The sequence below is a fragment of the Panthera pardus genome, unplaced genomic scaffold (genome assembly GCF_024362965.1).
Source record: "Panthera pardus isolate Hobbes unplaced genomic scaffold, ASM2436296v1 HiC_scaffold_3, whole genome shotgun sequence".
NCBI lineage: Eukaryota > Metazoa > Chordata > Mammalia > Carnivora > Felidae > Panthera > Panthera pardus.
The window spans coordinates 34,319,050-34,346,079 of record NW_026526876.1 but is presented as its reverse complement, the minus strand read 5'-3'; the positions used below and the strand labels follow the sequence as shown (position 1 = coordinate 34,346,079).

At 47.4% G+C, this 27,030-nt stretch overlaps 1 protein-coding gene across 1 annotated transcript; it reads left to right on the top strand.

The window, feature by feature from the left end:
- The first annotated feature begins 4,631 nt into the window (after positions 1–4,631).
- Positions 4,632–25,470, top strand: LOC109261628 (integrin beta-3-like). The gene is made up of 7 exons (XM_053892223.1): positions 4,632–4,736; positions 12,749–12,869; positions 14,671–14,741; positions 20,993–21,188; positions 22,319–22,571; positions 24,136–24,298; positions 24,926–25,470. The coding sequence occupies exons 1-7, from the start codon at positions 4,632–4,634 to the stop codon at positions 25,163–25,165; spliced, it is 1,149 nt and encodes a 382-aa protein (XP_053748198.1). The 3' UTR covers positions 25,166–25,470.
- Positions 25,471–27,030: the final 1,560 nt, after the last annotated feature.

Sequence of the window (27,030 nt, the reverse complement as noted above, 5' to 3'; positions counted from 1 at the left end):
TTTTCCCGCAGCGGGAGGGGAGGGGAGGGGAGGGGAGCGGACGCGGTGGGTGGGACAAACGGGGCGGGCCGCCGACTCGCGCTTCCTCCCCTCCCGCTCTTTCCTGGACCCTGCGCCGGCAAGGGGGTGGTGGGAAACCTCGGCTCCTCTCCCCCTGCCTGGCCGGGACCCGCCTCGAGAGGCGAGGCTGGGACCGGAGCGGGGTCGTGGGCACGTTCTCCGCAGACATCCTGGTCCCGGGGTCCGCGTCCGGATCCCGGGTATGCTTAGAAAAGCCAGGAGCCTGTGGCCCGTCTCCTGACCCAGTCTCACCTCCTGAGGGCTTTCTCTTTCACCTGAACTCCCAGGCACTTTCCCTCTGTACCTTGAGTTTCATTCATGCACACTTTAATTTGTTTAGTTGACAACCTTTTGAATGTTTACTCTATGCCAAGCACCGGTCTAGTCCTTCGTTATTCACTGTTTTTCCCCCTTTGGGTTACTTTGGTTTTCCAGAAAGCCTCTTGACAAGACCGCATCTCAAGCTTGTGTAAGCAATGATGTCCATAAAGGGCCTCTCTCTACAAATACTTGGCTTGCGTATGGAAAGTGATCAACAACGTAGGGCCAATACACTTCCTGCAAACGCAAACTCACAGGCTTTGCAGCTTTATCGTATTTTCCTCCAAGGTTTCCTTCCCACTCTCTGCCTGCCCCCCCCCCCCCCCCCCCCCCCCCCGCCAATCCCTCCCCTGGGTCTCTGGGTCTTTCCCAAGACCAGAAATCAGCCGGCTCAGAGGGGCAAAACGCCGCGGATGTGAGCAGCAGACCGCCAGGGGCTGGGGCTGGTGCTCCTGACGCAATGGGTAGCTCTAATGACATAAAAACCAAACCTGATGCATCAAAGAGGATATGGAAGTCTCTCCAGCTCCTGGGCTCCCCTAAGGGCTTTCAACCTGCCCCTGGGCTTCCCTAAGCCCTCTCGAGACACGCAAGATACCTGAAACCTGGCCCTGACTCAGCTTTCCAGCCTCATCTCCCACCCTAAGCCCAGGAAATTAACTTGGCATTCTCAGACACTCCATGGCTTTCCATCTGACTGACCTTCCTGAATCTTCCACCTGGAAAATTACACTTCTCTTTCAAAATATCCCCGATGTAATCTCTTCCAGGTAGGCTTGTCTGGGCCCGTTCCTCCAGCCCCACCCTCTGCAGAGGTGGGCACTTCCTCCTCAGACCTCCTAAACATTAGGATACAGCAAAAGAGCAGCACCCATCAGCAGAAATGTCACTAGCAAGTTGAAGGGGACAGAGGAGGAGCCAGCCCACAAAGGGTAGCTGGGCTTCCTGACCCGGGGTTTGAGACACCAGCTGCACATGCCTCTCTCAGCTGGGGAAGAGTCTCTAAACCATGTTCACAGTGCTGTCCTTGCCCTGGCACAAAATCCAGATCACACGGCCTGGTCACATGTCTGCCCACGTATTTACTTATTTGCTCAATTCCCACAATTATAACCAATCTCCCAATCACCCAGGTGTCTCCTCAGCCTAGCTCTGTTGGCACCAGAGGTTCAACAAACCTGCTGTCCCACTCCCCAGCCCCTTCAGCCTGAAAAACTTCCTTTAACAAACCTTGCAGTGAAGGTCTCCTGGCAACAAATATGCTCAATATTCATTCGTTTCCTGCTCGTTTGCAGTATTTCTTAGATCTACATTTCTATGTTGACAGCGGTAGGGGAGGTGGTTTTCTTGTACTTTAAAGATGTCGTTCCACTGTTTTCTGGCCTCCACTGTTTCTTATGAGCAGTCAGCCACCCCTAACATTGTGGTTCCCCTGTCTTTTGCCTCTGGTTTTGGTTTTTGTTTATTTGTTTTGAAATCATTTACAGAAAAATTACAAAATACTAAAGACTTCTCTCCAATCCTTCACCCGGTTTCCTCTAATGTCCACATCTTATTACCAAGTCCTAATTATCAGACGCAGGAAATTAACATAGACACAATAGTATTAACGAATCGAGATACAGTATTTGGATTTTGCCAATCTTCCCACTAAGGTCCTTTTTCCAGTCCAGGATCCAACGTGACATCTTCTCAGCCTATTTCTTTCCTCACCTTGACACTTTTGTGTCAATTGTTAGGCCAGTTATTTTACAGTATGTTTCCCGGTTTGGGATGGTCTGATGTTTTCTCATGATTGTATTGAGGGATTCTAGACAGAATACCACAGTAATGATGTACTCGTGGACACGTCATATCAGGTGGTACCTGATGACAGTATGTCTTGTTACTTACAATGTTAACCTCGGTCATTGGTTAACCTCGGTCAATGTTAACCACAATGTTAACCTCGGTCACATGGTTCAGGTGGTGTGTGCCAGACTTCTTCACCATAAAGTTACTGCTTTCCTTTTTGTAATTAATAAATGTTTTATGGAAAGACACTTCAATTCTATACAAATATGTTTTTGTTCATACTTTCAATAATTTTAGCACCTGTTAATGGTTCTTGACTGCTATCGGTCCCATGGTGTTTGATTAAGAGTGATCTCTACTTCCTTTTTTTCCTTTCACTGCTAGCAGTTGGAGTTCCACAATAAGGAAGAGTTGCCCCTTTTCTCTTATTTTAAAATTTCAATTATTGGGACGCCTGGGTGCTTCAGTCAGTCAAACGACCGACTTCGGCTCAGGTCATGATCTCACAGTTTGTGAGTTCGAGCTCCGCATTGGGCTTTGTGCTGACAGCTCAGAGCCTAAAGCCTGCTTTGGATTCTGTGTCTCTGTCTCTTTCTGCCCCTCTCCCACTCATGCTCTCTCTCTCTCTCAAAAATAAAGATGTTAAAAACATTTTAATAAATAAAATAAAATTTCAGTTATTTACTTATATCAGTATGAATTCGTGGATATTTATTTTATTCCACAAGTCATAATGCAGGGCCATCATTATTTTGTTGCTCAAACTGTCTCAGGATGGTCTCCAGTTGCTTTTAAGTTTTCTCTTTATCTTTGCTTTTTTTACCAGCTTGACTATAAGGCGAATAGGTGTTGTTTTCTTGGTATTTATCCTGCTTTGGGCTGATGAGTCTTTTGAATATGTAAGTGGCTTATTTTTCACCAAATATAGGAACTTTCTTAAAAATATTTTTTTTATTTTGAGAGAGAGAGACACAGAGCGTGTGCATGGGGGAGAAGGGTGGAGGGAGAGGGAGAGAGAATCCTAAGCAGGCTCCACTCTGTCAGCGCAGAGCCCGATGCAGGGCTCAATCTCACCAACCATGAGGTCATGACCTGAGCCAAAATTGAGAGTCTGATGCTTAACCAACTGAGCCACCCAGGCACTCCAATCACCAAATATAGGAACTTTTAAGCTATTATTTCTTCAAATATTTTTTCTGCTCGTTCTCTCTCCTTACCTTCTGAAATTCCAATTACACATATTTTAGATGTCATCTAAATATTTATAATTATTTATATAATTATAAATATTTAGATATTATCCCACAGACTACTGAGGCACTATTCTTTTTTTTTTTAATCCCTTTTTTCTTTTTGTTTTTCAGATTAGACTATTGATCTCTCTTTAAGTCTCTCAATTCTATATTTTGCAGTCTCTAATATGCCGCTAAGCCTATCCAGGGAATTTTTCAGACATTGTGTTTTTAAGTTCGAATAATTTCCCTTCACTTCTCTTTCATAGTTTCAGTTTCTCTGCTGAGATTCACCATATCTTCAGTTATTATATCTATGTTTCCTTTTATGTCCTTAAGCATGTTTATAATCCTTTAAAAATGCCTGTCTGCTCATTCTGACTCCTCTCAGGGACTGTTCTACTTGATTGCTTTTTTTAAAAACTGTGGGTCCCAATTTCCTGCTTCTTCAAATATATAGTAATATTAGACTGCATACTACACATTGTAGATGATTCATTTTAGAGTTTATGTGATCTTCCCTCGAAGAGCGTTGAGTGTCGTCCTATTAGGCATTTAAATTACTGGCAAATAATCTTGACGCAGTCAAGCTTGGTTTTATTCGTTTACAAGACTAGTCTTTTATATATATTTTTAATTTTGAGTCGTTTTTATTTTTGACTATAGAACACGGTCCTTACTCCTAAAGCGTGTAGACCTCCTGTATCATCTAGGGACCCAAGTTGTTCAGTGAGGTCTCTGCACTCCGACTGAGCTGAAACTCCAACGTCTCTAGGCGATGTGCAACTTCTGTTCAGCTCCCAGCTGCCTTCTGCTAAGACTTCCAGAACCTCACCGTGTACATGTGCTGCTTCTCCCTCATCCAAAGACCCCGGAGGACACCCATGCAGACTTCTGGGGGCGCCTCTCCAGTCAGCCACTTCCACTCTAAGAACCTTCCCCACAGATGACAGCCCCCTCAGCAGCCTCCAGCTCTAAGCTGTGCTCTTGGGTGAGACCGCCATGCACTTCTTAGGTTCACTTCCTCGCAATGCCATCCAGACAGTCCCCCCAAGCAGAAAGTGGGGCAGCCGTAGGGCTCACCGCACGTGTTTCCCTTCCCTTGGTGGTTTTAGTTCGGCGTCCAAAGCAGCTCCTCAAACATTTTGTCTAAATGTATTGTTTAACATGGGAGAGAGAGCCCCATACCACTTTGTCAGAGTCAGAAGCAGAAGTTCTGCGATTATGAGTTTTTTCACGCTCACCTCTCCATCGCTGCTGAACAATGAGCTCCTGGAGAGCGGGAACTGTAGTTCGTTATCTTTACATCGCCCAGTAGGACCTCAGCATGTAAGAGAATCTCTTCTATTTTTTTTTCTTACTTTCTTAGCAACTAATTTTAACTACTAATTACTTTCTACTAATTTCTTAACTAATTTTCATAAAATATTGGGGCGCCTGGGGGGCTCAGTCGGTTAAGCGCCCGACTTCGGCTCAGGTCATGATCTTGTGGTCCATGAGTTCCAGCCCCGCGTTGAGCTCTGTGCTGACAGCTCAGAACCTGGAGCCTGTTTCGGATTCTGTGTCCCCCCCCCCCCCACCTTCTCTCTCCACCCCTCCCCTGCTCGTGCTCTGTCTCTTAAAAATAAACAAATGTTAAAAATTTTAATTAAATAAATAAATAATGAAATAAAATATTAATTGAGCAACAATGGTGGACACAGAGCGTCCATTCTGCGGTCTTCTTGAGAGTCTGTGGATGGAGGGGAGGGGTGTTGAAGGCATGACATGTAGATCTTCTCCAAGACTTTTGCCCCTTTAAGAGGCAAAAATCATGTTATCTGGCCCCTTGCCTGACCATAGCTGAGCTGACACCAAACTAGGGATCCTTTACCTGTGGTCTCACCAGTTATCTGCCCCACTGGGGAAGCCCCACCCCTGTTCAGATCTTCATTGGAGGAACCAGGTTTTGGCCATTTCCTAGACCTCTTGCCTTAAAAGTCATGCTTGCCTTAAAAGTCATACTAGTTACGTGATCTTGAAAAAGTCCAAATCTTCTCTATAGTCATTTCCTGTATCTGTAAAAAATAACCCATCTGGTCCCTGCCCTTTTCCTCACCACCAATCCCACTCTAACTCTAACCCCCGCCCTTCAACACACACACATCGTTATGAGGTTCTATGAGACCATGGATGTGAAAGCCCTTTGGACTCTGAAAAGCACAGAGGAATATGTAATTATTATTGTTACTATTTGTGGAAAGACTGTAGATCTCTCAATGCAAATCCATTCCTGTAGTTAAGGAGACAAAGTGTGGAGTCGCAAATTGGCTCAGAATCTTCTCCTCCTACACATTTGGCAGAGGTCCTTCTGTCCATTGAGAAAAGGCTGACCTAGCTGTTCCTTTGGCCTGAAGGAAAATGGACTTTTTAGAGTCCAAAATGACTAAAACTGGTATAGCTTGGAATGTCTAGACTCCGGGGAGCTCTCTGAGAAAGTACTCCTAGATTTTATCAGGATAGTTGGGGAGAGAGGAGCTCAGCCTTGGCATTTTACATTCATTCCCTAGCACATATCAAGTACCTGCTATGTTCCAGGTCCTTCTCGAGATACAGTAGCAAAGAACACCAGGGGCCCGCCCTCCTGGGGCTTGAGCCCAGTTGGGCCCAAGACAATCAACTTCTGTCTTGGGGTGCATCCTCTCATGAACCAGGACTATCTCTGCTGAGAAAAAAAAAAGTGAGAGCCGAGGACTTTGCATCCCAGCTCAGCATACAAGGTACCACCTGGCCAAGACTCAAGGATTCAGGCTCTATGCCCATAGAAGGCATAGCGTAACTGCTTACACTCCATCTGAAACCAATTCAGGCCCTTTCCCCAACCAACCCTGAAGCCAGGGTAACACCATGTTCTGATAACAGAGCTGCTGCTTGGCTTCTGGCACCCAATTCCTGTTTTGTGTCTTTCTAAATCCCCAGTCATTGAGTCTCTGCTCCAGTGAATACAAGCTTGCAGCTGGGCTCCAGACACATGTCTTAGCCCTTTCAGGCTCTCCTTACTCCCCCTCTTTTTTTTTTTTGTAATTTTTTTTTTTAATGTTTATTTTATTTTTGAGACAGAGAGAAACAGAGCATGAACAGGGAAGGGTCAGAGAGAGAGGAAGACACAGAATCGGAAGCAGGCTCCAGGCTCTGAGCTCTCAGCACAGAGCCCGACGCGGGGCTTGAACTCACGGACTGCGAGATCATGACCTGAGCCAAAGTCGGTCGCTCAACCGACTGAGCCACTCAGGCGCCCCTCCTTACTCCCCCTCTTGAGAGAGAGTAATGTCAGGATTGAACTCACCATAGTCCGGTGGCCAGGATTCAAAAACTAGCTCTGCCATTTGTTAGTAACCTGGGGCAAGTTACTTAACTTCACTCGGCCTCAGTTTCCTCATCTGCAAGATGGGAGTTAGATGGGAAAAAAATTAACGTAAGACAGCACAGTCACTGGCATGTAGTAAGTAGTCAATAAATGTGAGTTAGCTTTTCCACCTTAGGATCAACTCATCTCTGCTGGATTCCTAGTCAAAATCCCCAGATTCTGCCTAGAAGTCAAGACACCCATCTGCTTCTTCATTGCTCCTATCGCTAGACCCCTGGGCAATGTTGGCCCAGTTAAGGTGGGAGGACATTATAGGCTATGGGTGAGGCTGTTGCTGGTCAAACTGAGCATCCTCTGACAGCTCCTAGGTCAGATTCCCTGCCCCTGTACCGATCCATGGGTGATCTTTGGCACATATACAATAGTACATTGCATATATACCCTCCTCTTTTTGTATACCTCCTTCTTTACAAATATTGATCATCTTCCTTAATCCTCATAATAACCGCATAATAACTTTTAACAGAGGCAGAAAGTAAGGCTTGGAGGGATAAAGAGGCAATTAGTAGCAGTAGTAGTCAAGGCACCCGGGTGGAAGGTAGTAAAGCTAGAACGAAGAACAGGTTGATCTGGGGTGCCTGGGTGGCTCAGTCGGTGGAGCATCTGACTTTGGCTCAGGTCATGATCTCACAGTTTGTGAGTTTGAGCCCCGCACTGGGCTCTGTGCTGACAGCTCAGAGCCTGGAGCCTGCTTTGAATCCTGTATCTCTCTCTCTTTCTGCCCCTCTCCCACTCATGCTCTGTCCTCTCTCTCTCTCTTTCTCTCTCTCTCTCTCTCAAAAATAAATGAATATTACAAAAAAAAAAAAAACAAAAACCGGTTGACCTGATTCTACAACCCATTGTCTCCCTCACACTAAGTGTGGGTACAGGATGGCAGACACCCCCAAATGTTTCAGGTGGGCATTGCCATGTTAATGGGAGAAATTCCTATTGGAATACAACATTCTCGCGCTGCCCACTTCTGAGATAAAACTGGGAAGTCTACAAAGAAACAGTTACCCGTAGGGTCTCTGCAGTCCAGGTCAAGCCCAGGAAGTCTACGCAAGGGAATTATGGCCCATGGAGGCACCCAAGGCCTTTTTCCACCAGAAAAGCCTTCTCCCTACCCTCCCACCCCCTAGGACTGCTCTATTTCCAGGTCCTGACCACTTCCTGTCTTGACAATTATAAGAAGTTCTCAGCCATGCCCGGCTGACTTCTGAGATACGGCAGCCACACCGGAAAAACCTGGGCACTAGACCAAGGTCTGGGCCGAACAGAGGGCCCCTGGGATTCAGCTTTTCCCTGAAAGGATGACAAAGAGGGGGATGATGGTGAGCTGGGAGTGTGATCAGCAGTATGGCTCACTTCCCCATGGCTCTTGTTGTTTCCAACCCAGTAAGACCTGCGGTCCTAGGCCCTGACCTGGAAGCCACGAGGCCTGAGGAACTGAGGAAGGTGTGGAAGGGGAGAGTCATGCCTCCTTCACCCTCACCAGGACCCCTGGCAGGAGAACACCTCCACTTCTCTGGCCCTCCCTCCCCCCACTCTCCTCTCCACTCCTCTTGCTCCATTCTCCTCCCCTCAGGGGCTCACACTTGTGACCACCCCAAGGGCCTTATTCCCCATCCCTCGCTAGTTTCTCCCAACCACCTTTCATCTGTCCTCCTGATCCTGTTTCTTTGGTCCTTCCCTAGGAGCTTGCACCCTCACCCCCAACCCTTAAATGCTCAGCGGAACTTGTACGTGATCAAATCTTCAACTGAAACCATCCTACTTTAATGAATGCCCTGTTCTTTCTGGAGCTTTCCTTTGCCCAGATCACAAAATGTGATGTTTCCTCTTGCCTCAGAACTGTTACTGGGCAATCCACTGAATAAGGCAAGATGACAGAGTGGTAACAACTTCATAGCCAACATTTATTAAGGGTTTATTTTGTTGTTGTTTTTCAAAGCTTATTTATTTTTGAGACAGAGAGAGACAGAGCACGAGCAGGGGTGGAGCAGAGAGAGAGGGAGACATAGAATCCAAAGGAGGTTCCAGGCTCCAAGCTGTCAGCACAGAGCCCGACGTAGCGCTCGAACCCACGAATCGTGAGACCATGACCTGAGCCGAAGTCGGACGCTTAACCAGCTGAGCCACCCGGGCGCCCCAATTGAGGGCAATTTTATTATGTCACAGCCACTGTGCTAAATGCTTCATACATGTTACCTTGTAAAATCCTCACAGAACCCCTCAGCGAGATGAGTATTGTTTTTATCCCCATTTCTCAGATGAGGACAATAAAGTACAGAAAGGAACAGTCCACTCGCCCAAGCTCATTCATTGATAAACCATAGTCCTCAGCGTCAAACCCTGGCATTCCAACTCCCAAGCCCAAACATTCAATTAACAAGCTACACCCAGGACCCTTCAATGCCTACGCCCGCCAAAAGTGGTTGATAATGGACATTTGGGACACTCTGGCAGGGACCATGGGTGCCCTTTGAGGCAAGAGGACAGAACTTTCAAAGTCCCTCAAAAACTAATTGGAGTGTGGCAACACATGGAGGACAAGCACATGACAAACTCGCCGAAGATTCAAGAAACGAGCTACGCGGGCTCTAAGCCGTAAGTCCCAGCCCTATCTATCTGCAGCAATTTTTAATTGTATTTCTTATCGAGATAGAAAAAAAAAAAAGGCAAATAAATGCTGGAGTGATTGTGTATCAGGACTACTCCTAACAAGTCCAAACCTGCAGGAAAAAAGAAATTTAGTAACCTATCCACCCAAGCAGCAGATCTTATCACACCAGTGACTCACTGCCTCTCCGACTCTGCCCTGGAATACTCTCTTCCTGTCCCATCTCCCCCACCCAGCAACCCTCAAATTCAGCTCAACCAGACGCCTCAGATGCTACAAAGAAAGGGACAGGGTCACCGGGGAGGTGTCCCCTCCTCTCACTTTCTCAACTGGAGCCCAGAGTAGCATTCCCCGGTTCCTTTGAGGTCTGCTCCCTGGGAAGGGTCTCTGGTCACTTCCTTATTCCAAATCACCTTGGTATTTTGGAGTTTGTAGCCTTGGTTTGTTTGTTTGTTTGTTTGTTTGTTTGTTTGTTTGTTTTAACCTGCTGGCAGGTTTGTATATGCAAAGCTGTGGGGTGAAGGACTCAGGGGTGGGGAAGGGGGATCCAAGGAAGGCAAGGAGACTATAGCTAGAAACTCAACCCAGGCTTAGGCAGTAAACGGATGCGGGTCTGATTCCTGAAGTTTCTGCTCGCTCTCTAAGTGCTCTTGTGATACTTAGTCTCTATCAGCCTCAGTTTCCTCATTTGTAGAATGGGGATAATCATGCCTGCCCCAGGAAGAGTACTGGAAAGAAGAAATGGGGCACCTGGGTGGCTCAGTCGGTTAAGCGTCTGACTCTTGATTTTGGCTCAGGTCAGGAGCTCATGGTTTGCGAGATCGAGCCCTGCCTCAGGGTCTGTGCAGACAGCACAGAGCCTCCTTGGGATTCTCTCTCTCTCTCTTTCTCTCTCTCTCTCTCTGTCTGACAGCTCACAGCCTGGAGCCTGCTTCAGATTCTGTGTCTCTGTCTCTCTCTGCCCCTCCTCCACGTGCACTCTGTCTCTCTCTCTCTCTCTCTCTCTCAAAAATAATTAAACTTTTTTAAAAAAAATCTTAATTAAAAAAAAACAACAGTAAATGAACATTGCATGGAAAGCACAGAAGAGAATTAGCACAGGATAGGTATGCAGTAAAGGCAATTGTATTCTAATGAACATTATTTCTTCTCCATTTGTTTGCAAGGTATTTTTATTATTTTGGTATATTTATTACTTTTATCATTATTTTATTATTCCCAAAAGAATAGTAGCTCTTGAGTGCACTTGCCATGGTGAGCACTGGGTGATATATGGAATTGTTGAATCAGTATCTTGTACACCTGAAACCAATATAACACCATATGATAACTATACTGGAATTAATTTTTTTTTTTTTTAAAGAAGAATTGTTCTTCCATTTTCCTTCTTTTGCTGGAGTTGTTCCCTCTTCCTAGAATATTCTTCTCCCCTATAGAGCTAATAGTTACTGAATCCTTCAAACAGTGACAGACAGTGTTTTAAGTGTTTTACATGTATTCATTCACTAATCCATCTCCTAATAACCAAATGAGGTCAGTACTACTGTTATCTCCATTTTGTAGATTGGGAAATTGAGGCTCAGAGAGGTTGAGAAACTTGCTGGAGGTCACACCGCTCCTGAGCATAGACCCATTGTGACCCTGAGACTATACTCTCTTTTTTTTTTTTTAATGTTTATTCATTTTTGAGAGGGAGAGCATGCGCAGGGGAGGGGCAGAGAGAGAGGGAGACAGAGGATCCGAAGCAGGCTCTGCGCTGACAGCCACATGCCCGATGCGGGGCTCGAACTCACAAACCATGAGATCATGACCTGAGCTGAAGTCGGACATTCAACCGACTGAGTGACCCAAGTGCTTGGGATCTACTCCCTTGAGATTCTACTCTTAACCCACTGCTCTACCGCTTCTGTGGGTGTGGATCAACCCCCCCCCCCCCACCTCTACTCTTTCAATGTCAGCTCCTCCTCCTCCAACGAGCTTTCTGTGATCTCCTAACTGGAAATAAGCCTGCTTTTCCCTCTCAAGCTCCCCCCCCCCCCCACTTCTTTGCGAGTATCAGTCTTACAAGCCTTTGTCTTCTGCTTGATGTTTTCGTGTTTGTGCACAAAACATGTCTTAGCTTACCCATCAGTCTCGATATTCCTTGAGGGCAAGGACCAGATTCTATTCAATTTCCTAAACAACAAAGTCCTGGCACCATGCCAGCTTTTTCAGTACAAGAGACTAGACCCTGGCAAACTGTCACAAAGACGAAATTCTAAGGCAAACGAAAAGTTGCAGTACCAGCAGTAAAACGCATGAAGTCGGTGTGGAATTCTTCACATTCCAACTGGTAACCGCGCTGTCAACGCTGGATGTTTAGCCCTGGCTTCTCCATAGCATGTAGGGCACAGAGGAGCTGAGTTCAGACAGTGAGCCTGGGTTGGGATGGAATGGGAGAAGGGGTGGTAGGGCCCAGGGGGCTACCTTTAAATCTCCTTTGAAGCCTGAGGGTCAGGAGGCTGAGGGAGCCCTGAGACCAGCCCAGCCAGATGTGCAGTTCCCGGTCCTCAAAGGCTGGGACCAAAGTCTCACGTGCCACAGAGAAAACTGAGACGCAGACAACCCCAAGCCCCTATCTCCACACTGACTGTGGCCCTTAGTTGCCAGAGGCACCAGATAAGATTCATATAAACACAGAATGACTAAGTTCTTGTAGAAATTGCACATACTGTCTTGGGGATGACCAAAAATTTATGAGATGGGATTCATCTCCATTTGACAATGGACTCTGTCTAAGAAAAATGAAACTGGTAGGAGAGTAGGCATGAGAATACTGACCACCAAGAAGACTCACATCCACAGGGAACCCACTGTCTGGAAGCCCAGAGGAGGCCATCGAATGTGATAAGGGAAGAGAAGTGACGGTAGAAATTCAACGAGCTCCAGCTGGGAGGGGGGCAGTGGTGCACACCCACGTGGGTCCAGCTTGGTAGGAACATTTAGTCAGCTCAAAGGGGGGCCACAGAGGAAGTGGAATTGCCTCTTTAAACCTAAGTGTGACTCAGGGATGTCTGGGAGAGAGGCAGAAGTGAAGAGAGTCCTTCGAGAAGGGGGTGAGCTATCTTAGAGGTCATGGTAGTCTGGAAGGAACTCTGGCCACACCAGATGCAATGTCAGAACAATGAGGGAAAAGATAAACAGAATCCCACAAAGACTGTGAAACAATGGTTATTAACCTTTTCTGGTTCTCTGACCCCTTTGAAAATATGATGAAAAGTATAAATCTTCTTGGAAAAAGAGCATGAATATGCCCACAAGGGCCTTTTATGGTTAAATCTCTGTTCCTAGTACCAGCGGAATGGATGGTATTCAAAAGCAAATCACAAACAACTAAATAAGGAAAAAGGTGGGGAAGGAGCTCCAAAGAGGCCGATGGAGCTGAGGAAAGAGGTTCTGAGGGTTCTTATCCGTAAAGGTGGAAGGAGGGGCAGCTGAGGGCTGATTGTGAACATAAACTTGGGGCATGGGGCTGTGAGCAATAAGGCCAAGAAGGCATAAGTCCTAAATGAGGAAATTTTTTTAATGTTAGAATCAATAAGAATATGATGTGCATATGTTCAGAGCAAGAAGAACGGGAAGAGTACAGTCCTTTGTGCTGGCAGTTTTGACCTCAATTACATCTTTTCTGTCCAGAAGATTAATTTCCAGACTCTAAAGTGTGCAAGTAGGGCGCCTGGGTGGCTCAGTCGGTTAAGCGTCCGACTTCGGCTCAGGTCATGATCTCGCCGTTTGTGAGTTCAAGCCTTGTGTTGGGCTCTGTGCTGACAGCTCAGAGCCTGGAGCCTGCCTTCAGATTCTGTGTCTCCCTCTCTCTACCCCTCCCCCACTCATGTCTGTCTCTCTCAAAAATAAACATTAAAAAAAAATTAAGTGTGCAAGTACACTGCTAAGAGAGAACTGAGCCCCAGATAGAACAAGTTAGAAAGCAACTGGCCACGTTAAATGGATTCAAGGATTTGGGCCTGGAACAAGCACCTGCTGGTAGGCCCTCAGCTGAGGAAAGAAGAAATGCCAACTTCTGTCATGGGGAATGTTCTTACATCTTTTCTGGGTTACTTTGGAAGACAAAGCCAGGACCATTTGATAGAAATCTCAGAAGTGTAAATATCAGATTCTTACTAAGAAGAATATTAGAGTTTCTCTCAAATGGAATGGGTTACCTTGAGAGGTGGCGAGTCCCACATCACGGTAAGTATTCGAGTGAACAATGGGTAGTCATGTTACACAGCTCTGATGGAAGGGTTTGAACTAGAGGTCTCTTCCCAGCCTGGAAGTCTATAATTCTGTGGTTCTACAAGGTTAGGGGAGAAAAGAAAGTACTTTCCCAGTTTACCTTTAGATTGTTTTTATATGTCTTCTCTACCTCTGAATTGGTGCACATCACTCCAGAGTGTGGTCCCTGCTCACCCCTCTATCTCTCTTCCATTCTGCTCGCCTCTCGTCCCATTCTCCAGTTCTTTTTCTCCCTGTCCTTTCATTCTTCCCTATTTCTTTTTACCAAGTCCTAAAAGACAGAGACTGGTTCTAGTTGGTGGAGATCCAAGCTTGCCACACCTCTTGGGAAACCCTCCCTGACTACATCTCCTCTGAGCTCCCACTGCTCTGTGGGATCCCAAGCCTCTCCTTTGATACATAGACTTATACTGCCTGGTGTCCTTTCTTCTATTTCGTCTTTTAACGTAGTTTAACTATTCACATGCAGGTTGTTTGTCCTCCAAGAGAGCTTAAACTCAAAACTTTGTTTTGTTTTGTTAATCTCCCAAAGCACCTACTACGGTGCACTCCATAGTTCTTCTGAGTGAATGCTTTCTACCACTGAAAGTTCTAGAACCACAATGACTATGAAAAGAGAGCAAATGGACTAAAACTGAATAGCAAGAAGTTTGTCGAGTTCTAAATGGTCAGTATCAGAAAGCTGCAAGGGATTAACGATGAGCTCATCATCCTCCTCATTTTGCAACCTGTGGGACTGAAGACGAGCACGGAAGCGACTTAGGAGCCGACTGGACGTGTCCGGGATAGTGTCCTCCCTTTGACCCCTCATTGCAAAATTTTGTGGGGTTACTGAAGCAAGCTGGCTAATAGTTGTGAGTCTTTGCAAGTGAATAAACCCCCCATTTTCCTGAAGGCATAGTGATGGACTGAGTGACTTCTTAGGGTTCCTTCCAGCCCAGCCTGAGAATTCCTCTTCCTCCGCTTCTCGGGTCCAGCTGTGCGATCACACCTGGGCGCCCAGCGGAAACATGCCGCTGCAATTCTGCCATCTAGCGGTGTGAGGCGGGTATTGCACCACTGGCAGTCTCCACCAACACACCTTCCACCTGAATGAAAGCCCTGGTAACCAAGGACGTTTTACAGACCGCCACCCAGGCACGTGATGTCACTACGCGAAATGCTGCTCTCGGGTGATTACACTCCACTGGAAGTCTCCAGGGTCTCCTCTAGCTCTGATATCTTGGGTTCCAACTTGACAGCTGTGTTAAGGAGACTAAATTGTGGCCATCGATAATTAGCACAGACCTCTGGCAGCGGGGAAAGCTGGGGGTGCGGGGCGGGGGGGGGCAGCCTGACTTGGGTCTTGAAGGGTGGGAATCATTTGCGCAGAAAGAAGAGCACGCATCAGGAGGGAGGAATGAGATGGATCAAGAGGACGTGGAGGCGAGGAGGGAGACGAGGAGGAGGAGGAGGAGGAGGAGGGAGACGGGGAGGAGGAGGGAGACGAGGAGAAGGAGGGAGATGAGGAGGAGGAGGAGGAGGAGGAGGGAGACGAGGAGGAGGAGAAGGAGGGAGACAGGGAGGAGGAGGAGGGAGACGAGGAGGAGGAGGAGGAGGAGGGAGACGAGGAGGAGGAGGAGGAGGAGGGAGATGAGGAGGAGGAGGAGGAGGAGGAGGGAGACGAGGAGGAGGAGGAGGAGGAGGGAGACGGGGAGGAAGAGGAGGGAGACGGGGAGGAGGAGGAGGAGGGAGACGAGGAGGAGGAGGGAGACGAGGAGGAGGAGGGAGACGAGGAGGAGGAGGGAGACAAGGAGGAGGAGGAGGGAGATGAGGAGGAGGAGGGAGACTAGGAGGAGGAGGAGGAGGAGGGAGACAAGGAGGAGGAGGAGGAGGGAGACGAGGAGGAGGAGGAGGAGGAAGGGGGGAGGAGGAGGAAGCAGAATGGGGGAGCTAACTGAGGGGAAAGAGGTCAGCTGGCCACAGCAAGTGGTGTCCCTAGGAGCATAGGGCCAAATAAAGGAAGAAACTGACAGAAAAGTTTGGGAGTGACCAGTAGCTTTTAGGGAGGTTTTGGAAGTCCTAATTGAGGAAGCAACTTGATGAAAATGGCGTTCTGGGAATATTAATATTATACCATGCTACAGCCTTCGACTGCAGCAGGGAAATTAAGAGACTAAAGAATAGAGCTTGTCATTCTCTGTCATGTCTTAAAAATCTTAACAGGGATAAGGACTCTTATCTCGCAGGCTGCTGTGAGAAAAAGTGAAGTGCTTAGCACAGCGCCCAGCACATAGTAGGTGTTCGCTAAGTTGATAATGCTCTTTATCGTCATCTCTCTGAAATTTGCCTGTGGCCTCAGCAGACCCCATTCCGTAATCACCTTGGCCCTAGTGACTGCCTTCCCCATTTTGTCTCCAGGGGGCAGGACAGGCTCTGGGCTTAGGAGCCAGGACGCACACAATGACCTTTGGACGGGCAGTGGTGAAGGGGCAGAGCAGGGGAGAGTGTAAGCAGGAACCTTCCCTAAATCTCCTCCCTGTGTCCTGCTTTGGTTCATCCCCTCTGATGGTGGGAACTTTCAGTGAAGCTGCCCATCCTCTCTGAGCTGGAGCAGGAAGCTTCCTCTGCAGCATCTGTCCGCAGGGCTCGGGTGGTGAGGAAGCTACACCAGGGTCTGTGTTTACTGTCCCAGGCGCTGGGAGATGGGAAGTCTGGGCTGTGGGCACATCCAGTCGCCTTCATCCTTCCACAAAAGCAGCTGTTCCGTGTGCCATCACTGGCCGTCACCCCACGGGGACGATGGCATTGCTAGCCCCAGGCCGGAGCCCTCCTCCCATCTGCACAGGATCTGGGATGGCCCTTCCCCCAACCTTCATTCGACCTCCTTGAAGGGCCACCCTCTTAGGTCAACAGTCGGCCCCCCCTCAGGGTGGTGGAAGGGACCACAGTGGGCTCAGTCCTATTCCTATAGAGTATATGGTCTGCTACAGAACTGAATTATGTTCCCAAATTCGGTTCCCAAATTGAATTCCCCAAATTCATATGTTGAAGCCCCAGCTTGCTACTCTCAGTGTGAAGGTATTTGGAGGTGGGGCCTTTGATAACCATGTTTGGGCAAAGTCACGATTGTAGAGCCCTCATATGGGGTTAGCCTCTGCCTCTCTTCTTCTCTCCCTCTCCTGCTCTCCCCACTTTTTCTCCTCTCTAGGGATACGACAGGAAGACAGGAAGAGAGTCCTCACCAACCCAAGCAGACTGGCATCCTGATCTCGGACTTCCAGCCCCCAGAACTGTGAAACATAAATGCCTTTTGTTTAAGCCCCCCTGGTCTGTGGCAATTGGTCACAGCAGCCCGAGCAGACGAAGACATGGCCCGGGTCATGGTTTGAAATCCTGGAAGTCAGTCCAAAGAAAAACTTGGAAATAGGTCGCCTTTCACCCACACCTCTTCCCTGGTGGGGCAAGTGCTGACTGGCATGTCAGGCCGGAGGGAGGCTGGGGAGGGAAGGGGTGACTAAGAGGACAGGGGTTTCTTCTGTCTTCGCGTGAACAAGCCCACCACCACAGAGGTCGTGCTGGTGCCCGAGGAGGCTCACCAAGTAGGAAATGCTTCCGGAGCTCCTCCCCCGGTAGAAGCGGTAGCTGAGCCAGAACAGCCATGTTAGACCATGAAGAGAGGTCACACACAGCGGGGCCATAAGGTACAAGGAGCCTGGGTCCGGAGGGCTTTGTGCAGAATGGCTGCCATCCCAGCCGTGGACGGCCAGCCTCTGGACTTCGACGGGAGGGAAAGATGCACTTTTGTTTCTTTTAAGCCACTTTTGGTCTTCGTGACTCACAGCCAAACACAAGCATAACTGCTACTGTGTTCCAAAAATGTTGGCTGTTCTCTGTCACGTGATTACAACCATTTAATGTCTGTCTTCCTGTTAGACTGTAGGCTCCATGAGGGCAGGGACCATGGCTGGGCAGTGAATCCCCAAGGCCCAAGCCAGTGCCATCCACACAGCAGGCACCCAGTGTCTATTGAAGGAGTTGGTAAAATCCCTGCTCGAGACCTTCTTTCTCCCTGGGGCTGAGCACCAGCCTTGGGGCATCTTTAAGGTCTCACTTCAAGCCCATCTCCCAAGGAAAATCTTCCCTGTCACACCTCACTTCCTTCTGGTTCCTCTTCTTACAGGCCTCTTGGAACTTACACCATAAGTTACAAGGATGAAGCCATCCTGCTGCTGTTACGCCACTGGGCAGTCATTTCCTGGTTAGTCCCTGGATGCTTCTGTCATTGCTGAACTGGACCATACGCTACTCTTTGGCAGGGAAAACACTTTCAGTTTTGTAATCATTGGGAGCCTTAGCCCCAGTTCCTTAGAAATGCATATAGTGAACAATAAACACTTCATGAAGAAAAGAAGGGAGGAAATCTGATGAGGCCCCAACGTGGAGGAAGAATGTCAGATTTCAAGTTGGGGAGGGTGATTTTCAAAAAGGAGAAATAAATAAGGTCAAAAAAGAGCAGTCAGAATGGGAGGGAGTAAACAAGAGTGAAAGACTCCCGAGAGCCTAACGTGAAAAAAAATTTCAAAGGCAGGTTGGTGTTGAAAATGGGGAAAAGATAGGATTCTGGGAAAGTGGGCTCGACTACTATTAGCTGTGACCTTGGATAAGTCACTTCACTTCAATTGATCCATTTCTTTTATTTTTACAATTAGGTCTGGCTAATAGCCTTTTTGCCTGGGCCAGGATGGTCCTCATTCCGTTTCTCTTAGTCTATTCAGGCAGCTATAACAAAAATACCATAGGGGGCCTGGGTGGCTCAGTCGGTTAAGCGTCCCTTGGTTTTGGCTCAGGTCATGATCTCACGGTTTGTGAGATCGAGCCCTGCATCAGGGCTCTCTCTCTCTTTCTCTGCTCCTCTGCCCCCCACCCCATGCTAACTCTTTCTTTCTCTCTCGAAATAAATAAATAAACTTAAAATACCACAGGCTGGATGGCTTGAGAACATTTATTTCCCATAATTCTGGAGGCTGAGAAGTCCAAGATCAAGGTACCAGCAAATTTTGTGTCATAGTGGCTGTCTTTTTGCTATGACATGGCAGAAGGGGCCAGGGAGCTCTCTGGGACCTTTTTTCTTAAAAAAAATTTTTTTTAATGTTTTATTTATTTTTGAGAGAGAGAGAGAGTGTGTGTGGGGCACAGAGAGAGGGAGACACAGAATCCGAAGCAGGCTCTAGGCTCTGAGCTGTCAGCACAGAGCCCGACACGGGGCTCGAACTCACGAACCGTGAGACCATGACCTGAGCCGAAGTCAGATGCTTAACTGACAGAGCCACCCAGGTGCCCCATGGGGCCTTTTTTCTAAGGGTACTACTCCCATCATGAGGGCTCCACCTCAAGACCTAATCACCTCTCAAGGCCCAACCTCCTAATACCTTGGGGGTTAGGGTTTAACATGTGAGTTCTGGGGGGGATACAGGCATTCAGTCTATAGCATTATTGGTTTCATGTTTCCCTCCACATGGGGAAGACTTTCAGTCTATCAGGCAAGGGCTGGGCATGAGAGGGAGAGAGACTTCAAGCATCAGGAGGAGTTTTAGGCTACAGAGTCCTGATTTTTTGAGTATGGATGGTTCCTTGTGGCCACATCCCTCCCTTGGCAATATGGCTACTAGTCACCTGCAGGGGCTAAGGAGGCAGAACATTATCTATCCTTCCCACACCAGCCACATCCCCATCCTGCATTCTGTTCCCTACCCGGGCCTTCTCATGTGTGACTCTTCCCAGGACCGTCGCTTCCACACTCCTGTTTCTCTGCCTTGTTCCTCACTCTATACAGAATTTAATACAAACTATCACTTTAAGAGGATAATTACAGTCAGATAATCTAGTTAGACCTCTCTTCTGCCATTCTTAGCTCTGTAACTTTGGGCAAGTTACTTAACTTCTCCAAGCCTTAGATGTCTTTCCTGCAAGATCGGGTTCCTCATTTGTGAAGCCTCCGGGCCTCAGGTTTTTCACTTAGAAAATAACAACAGTTCCAGCACGAGGGAACTGTAACCAGAGCTGTGTCCACATAAAGTGCGTGTCGCTGTGCGGGATATGCGGTGAGTTCTCAGTAAATGTTAACACCAGTTTTTCTGGGATATTGGTGCGGGCTGTTCAGCTGACTTCTGGAAATGGTTGTGAGAGGGAGTGGGTAGGGATGGGGGTGAGGATCGAGGGCCTGAAGGCCTAAATATTGTGAAATAGGTCCAGGGAAGGGCTTTCCGGCTTTCCGGCCAGTTCTCCCAACCTGGCAAGGAGCCCTCCTGGATCTGTGCCCACATTTAGTGCTGGCTAAATGTGCTGGACGTCAGAGCAGGAAGGAACTGAAAACACCATGTCACCTGACCCCCTCGTCCCACAGGTGAGGAAACTGAGGCTCAAAGGCGTGAAATGACTTATCTGGGGTCACGTGCTCATTAGTGGTAGACCTAGCATTGAGCCTGTTTCCTGATTTCTTTCCAGTGCAGCATGCCCCCCACTCAGTACTCCAGTGTAGACACACACAGAGCTTCCAAGGGCTGTGGGATATAGGCCAGGGTTTTTGGAAGGGCGCTCAATGCCCTGTGTCCAGGGTAAGGGAGGAAGCTTAAAGTGATAGGGGAGGCTCTGGTCAGTGCCTGGCATCATGGGATTCGCCCCAGCTTGTGGAGTTTATTTATAACCGACTTATCCAGGAACTATTTATAGAGCATCTCATAACAATAGCTACCTTTTATTGAGCACTTATCCTCAGGCAGGCACTATACTCTGTGTTTCATGTGCATTGTCTTATTTAGTCCTGCATAACATCCCTGTGTGGGGCGCTATTATTATCTTCACATGACAGCTGAGGAATCGAGGCATGGAGAGCTTCCGTGACTCGCCCTCGGAGCCAGCTAGTAAGAGGCAGTGCTGAAGAGTCTCTGCCAGTCTACTCCTGTGCTCTGTACTTTATTTAATGCATTGATGGTTGAGATCCTCTACATTGATTTCTGGGACTCACGTGCGGGTTGCATTTCTGTTTGAAAACTGCTGGTCTAGCAGGCATCCTACTCTACTGGCCCTCTTCCTAGCTATCAATCCACCAACAGGCGCTCACCCAGCATTTCCGGTACCTCAATTTTCCCCTTCTGTACAATGGGCTCTCTTAGGAGGGACCACCCGAGTTCATTTATGCTGGTTTAGCTCCGGAGTGCTGGGTAAACTCTAGGCTGTTGGGAGTTGGCAAAGCCTGGAGGACGCAGAGAGCCACATGGCTCTGACCACAGGGCCTCAGCTTGGGCTCTTGTCTTACAGGCCCTCCCTCTGGGCTCGCCCCGCTGTAACCTGAAAGAGAATCTGCTGAAGGATGACTGTGCGTTGGAGTCCATCGAGTTCCCCGTCAGTGAGGCCCGCATCTTAGAGGCCAGGCCCCTCAGCGACAAGGGCTCTGGAGACAGCTCCCAGATTACTCAAGTCAGCCCCCAGAGGATTGCGCTCCGGCTCCGGCCAGGTAGGGATGGGGCTCTTTCTGGGGAGAGATCCCGGACAGATGGGCACAGGGTACAAGGTGGAGGCCTGAACCTTGGGGATGTAGCTCACAATGGAAATGGGGTGGGAAGAGAAGGATGTTGGGGGTGGTATGGGCAGGAGAACAGAAGAAAATGAAAGGTATTGGGACTTCAAATCAGAAAGATCTGAGTTTGAATCTTGACTGCCCCATATATTAGCTATCTGACCTTGCGCAAGTTACTTAACTCTTCTAAGATAGTAGGAACTGGAAAAAATGTTTATTTCTTCTTTTCCCAATGCTTGTTTTACCTAACTTATAGCTTTGTGTTGAGGCTCCGATGAGATACAAAATGAGAAAGTAATCTGTAATTGTAAGCCCCCTTTCCAGGTAAGATTAGGGCAAAGGCATGGCAGCAGATAAAATAGGGGCAGGAGACTTTCGGGGGACAAGGATTAGGCTGAGACAGGCTTTTTGAAGCATTGATTTAGACTCTCCAATTACATCAAGAAGAATTTTACCAAATACCCTCTTCATGCAAGGCATGTGTTAGGTGCTAGGGGGTTCAGAGGAGGGTGGGACATAGTTCGTGCCTTTTACAGAGTTGAAAGTGTTGTGACTGCCAAAACCTCTGTGACCCTTGGGACCTAGAGGGTTAGACAGATGGGCATTTAGAAAGGGTGGAGAATTTTAGGTGGAAAAAAAAAAAGAGGTTAAAATAAGAGGATTGGGGTGCCTGGGTGGCTCAGTTGGTTAAGGATCCCACTCTTGATTTTGGCACAGCTCATGATCTCACGGTTGTGGGATCAAGCCCCGTGTTTGGCTCAGCGTGAAACATGGAGCCTGCTTGGGTCTCTCTCTCTCTCGCTCACTCTCTCTCTCTTTCTCTCTCCCTCTGCCCCTCCCCTGCTCATTCTCTAAATAAATAAATAAATTAATTAATTAATTAATTAATTAATTAAATAAGAGGATCAAGAATTGTAAGAGGAATAGAATTAGGGGGAGAAGAGAAAGGACCAGGGCTTTCCAGTCTGGTTTGATCAAGAAGTTACTCAATCCCAACTGTGTCCAAATCCACTTATTAAGTCTTAGAGCGGGAAAAGGAGAAAAACAAACATCCTCTTGCCTTCCAGATGATTCGAAGATTTTCTCCGTCCAAGTCCGGCAGGTGGAGGATTACCCTGTGGACATCTACTACTTGATGGACCTGTCTTACTCCATGAAGGATGATCTGTGGAGCATCCAGAACCTGGGCACCAAGCTGGCCTCCCAGACGCGCAAGATCACCAGTAACTTGCGGATTGGCTTTGGGGCTTTTGTGGACAAGCCTGTGTCACCGTACATGTATATCTCCCCACCAGAGGCCCTCAAAAACCCCTGCTATGAGTAAGTCCCTCTCCGAGAAGCCAGGGCAGCATCACTTGCCATTGTCTCAGGCAGGTGCAAGTCCTGTTGCCTGTTTCTAGCTCTGGGGTAGATTCGTTGGCTGCCGTCTGGCCAAATCCTGTCTGTTTTCTACCTTGGTCTTCCTGTCTGGCAAGTGAGCTGGCCTGTTGATCCGGAGCATTGTGGCAGTAGAATCCAAGGCTGTTTGGAGTGTAGTAACTGCCAAAATCTTTGTGACTCTTGGGAAGAGGATTAGACAGATGGGCATTTAGAAAGGGTGGAGAATTGGGGCACCTGGGTGGCTCAGTCGGTTGAGTGTCCGACTTTGGCTCAGGTCATGATCTCACAGTTTGTGGGTCTGAGTCCTGTGTCGGGCTCTGTGCTGATAGCTCAGGGCCTGGAGCCTGCTACGGATTCTGTGTCTCCCTCTCTCTCTGCCCCTCCCCGGCTCGCACTCTGTCTCTCTCTCTCTCTCTCTCAAAAATAAAACATTAAAAAAAATTCAAAAAAAAAAAAAAAAAGAAAAGAAAGGGTGGAGAATTTCCAGAAAGAAAACTCATCAGCTTCTTGGTCTTGTTACAAAGAAGTAGGAGACAAGAGAAAACGAGAGGGAAAGGAGATAAAAAAGTAGAGAGACATTTATGGATGAATAAATAGAGGAATTATAATTTCGGAAGGATTGATTCCATTGTCTCCTCATCATCAAGGTTATGCGTACTACAGAGTTAATATGCAAGGGGGATTAAGTCCTGGAGGAATATAAAAAGAGTGGAAATGATATTTACTGACCTCTCTAATAGTCTGAAAATTGATATGTGTGTTTCTGTTGACACTTTGGCTTATAACTGAATGGCTTATTTAATTGGTAAAGACCCTGAACATCCATGGAGTGTAATCATTTCAAAGGATGGTTACTGAGCCAGACAATGGATGAATTTACCTTTTTGTTTTCAGAGTTATACGAGGTACCCTTTTGACTTTCTGTCTGGGTTGTTAAGTTCCCCAGTAAAGATGTCAGCCATCAGTTAAACTGTTGGTTGGTTTAGTCTGCTGCAGATCTATCAATTTGTTGGTGGTTCACGGATATGAAGTTGTTGATGAGCTTTTGCTTTATTGTTGTGTCAGTGTTACCTTGGAGAGGTGTTAAGTCCAAGGTGATGGTAACAACTGGAGCCTCACTCTGATATAAGCGCTTTCCATGAGTCAACTCATGGAAGCCTCACAATAACTCTTAGGAGATATGACCTATCATTTTGACCCTCTCATTTTGACCTATCATATGACAGTCTCATGGCTAGTAAGTGGAGGAGCTGGGACTTGAACCCAGGCAGACTGGTTCCATAGCTCACTATCTTATCTTGGAGGCCAGCTGGAGGCAAAGCCACCATGATGACTTGGGTCATTAGAGGGGTTTGGAGTCTGAACAGTCTGGGTAGTGGCGGTTGTATGGAATCGGCCTGGGCCTTGTGCTACCCATGCTTGTCTCCCCCTTTCTCCCTCTTACTCCTCATGCAGCCTTTTCCAGTTAGGGTTTCTGCTTCAATTATCTCCCTCCCTCCACCAGTATGAAGAACACCTGCTTGCCTATGTTTGGCTACAAACATGTGCTGACACTAACTGACCAGGTGACCCGCTTCAATGAGGAAGTGAAGAAGCAGAGTGTGTCGCGGAACCGAGATGCCCCAGAGGGTGGCTTTGATGCCATCATGCAGGCTACAGTCTGTGATGTGAGTTTGGACGGCAGGGAGTGGCGGGTGTGGTTGGCGTAGATTAAAATGGGGAAGAAGGTGGTCCAACTGTGGGGGTTTCTGTGCGAAATAAGAGAGAGGAACAAAGAGTTTTGTATAGTATGAGCAGCACATTTCTCCTGTTATGCAGCCTTTGTTTGTATCGTTCCCTGGCCAGAGCAGACGTTTTTCTGAACCTCAGTGATCCCAGATGTTTTCTGGGAAGAGCATCTTCCCACCTTTTCTAGAAGGGTGTCAGAGTCAAGGCTGGATGAACCTTAGCAAAGCGGGCAGGTGTTCAGTTGGGATTTCTCTAGCCCAGCCCGGGCTCGTACTTGCCGGTGGCTTTCTAGATGGGCCATGTGATTATCACTGGAAAAGTTATATTTGGAGTTGAAGTAGGTGTCTTTCAGCTGCCTGAACTAATCAGCTGAGACTCTTTTCCTAAGAGACAGAAACCTTCAACTTGGAAAAGCTCTGGCTTGTGTTCTGAGGACTGGGACTGAGGCCCCTCTTCGAGACGACTTGTTCAGCCCTTCACGCGTGGAAGTCCTTGGATCTTTGTTTTCTACCAATGATGTGGCTTAAGTTGCTTTCTCTCTTTTGCTTTTTTTTTTTTTTTAACAGGAGAAGATTGGCTGGAGGAATGATGCCTCCCACTTGCTGGTGTTTACCACTGATGCCAAGACCCATATTGCGCTGGATGGAAGGCTGGCAGGCATTGTCCAGCCCAATGATGGGCAGTGCCACGTTGGCAGTGACAACCATTACTCTGCCTCCACTACCATGGTGAGATTCTTGGTACCACCTATGGTCCCAATTCACTCTGGCCAAGGCTGCCCTAACCCAGGCAGAGTCTTTGTGTGAATGTGGAAATGGCGGCACTTCCCCTGGGCAGGGTGCAAGGCTTGTTTCAGCCTGTCCTCCCGCTGCCCCCCATACCAACTGGACACCCTCACCCCCGGTACGGCCTGCACAGCCATTATAAGTGGTCCTGGCTGTGGCATTGTCGCCACCACCTCCCCTGCCTCCAGCAGCAGAAGCAACAGCAGCAGCAGCAGCATGGCATCCAGAATGGACCCAAAGGACTTTTGCAGGTCCAGCTGGGAAGCGGGCCTTCCTGTCTACTGTGCACAGATTAGCCTCTTCTTGGAATACCGCGCTCACTTGTGATTATTGGAAGAAGACAGAGGAAAAAGAGACAAAGATCATCTAAGTTACTTGGAAACCATGATTCAAAGTGCGTATTTTTGACTAATAGGAAGAATGTTTTATCAAAAGAAATAATAAATATGATATAAATGACAGATAACAGTTATGAGGCATTTCCTGTTCTAGTTTTATGTCTTTGGGTAGGTAATTCTTAGTTTTAAATACTTTGAGTATTTCCAAATTTGTAATTTCTCACCTTATTCTTAAGTTCTTCAATTATCTGGTAGTATCTGCTATAGTCATGATCAAGTCCACGGCAAGATCCAGGCCCGTATTTATCATACCAGCCCTTGATTTTTCTCTCTAGTTCGGCATTTGCCTCCTCCAGAGCTCGCACGTTTCCCAGGTAGGATGCCAAGCGGTCGTTAAGATTCTGCATGGTCACCTTCTCATTCCCGGACAGAAGTCCCCCTTCACTTCCAGCAAAGCCAGCACAAGCAGCGTTTCCAAGGACGCCACCAGCATGGTTCCCCCCAGGAACATTGCCCAGGCCCCCTCCCAAGGCACAGGAAAATCCACTTCCAGCCACAGAGCTGCCACATGCATTGCTGCCTGCAAAGCCTAAGCCTCCACTGGATGGTCTGACAGACCCAGCTCCAGACCATAAGCAAATATGCCTAGACCCACTAGAAAATCGGAGAGACATGATAGGATGAGAAACGTTCACCCTGTCTGGAAGAAGATAGGAGTAATTTCAAAGGAGGACAGAATATCATGTGCTGATGGTGTCTTTGGGCTTTTATACACAATTGTTGGGGTGTTTCTATTTGAGTTATGCATGCCAGAAGAGAAATGGCATCATTCAGATTAGCATGAAATTATGTATAATTAGGTAATTTTTTTTTTTTTTGTAAATTGATGTCTAACATCCCTGGCTGTTGCTTTGGGGTATTTTTTATCTTAAATATAACAGGGTTAGTTCTATATTAAGTTCATTATTTTAACTTCTAATTTTGGGTGAGTAATCCTTTACTTTCATCTAGGCCCTAGGAATATACCGTCATTATCTGGCACCAGATATCATAAAGTTTTAAAAGTTAAGTAAGATTGTGATAGGGTACCATCAGCTACAGTAGGGTCTTAATTACCAGGCAGATATATAAAGAGGTATTCAAAGGTATATAAAGAGGTATATATTAAGTAAAGGAACATATATTTCATCCCCCCATAGCAAAAAAAAAAAATTGTTATTAAAAATAATATGATCCTTGTAACTTCTCTGGTCTTACCATGATTATAGCACCTATTTATTACCTTGAACAATAACATAAATATTGACTGATTCCTTTATTTAATGCATAAATAGCTACTATATCTGGTGTTCAAAGCTGAATATAGAAATGAAGACATAATGGGAAGTAAATGCAGAGGTGTATGGGCACAGTCTTTAAGAAATGTATGGTCAGGATCAGGCAGAAGCTGGATTGTGTTTAACCTTCTGCGTCAAAGAGTTTGGAATGACTGGGGGTGTGTGGGGGGAGTGTGAGCAGGTCCAGCTGAGAGGGCAGGAGAGATGAGCA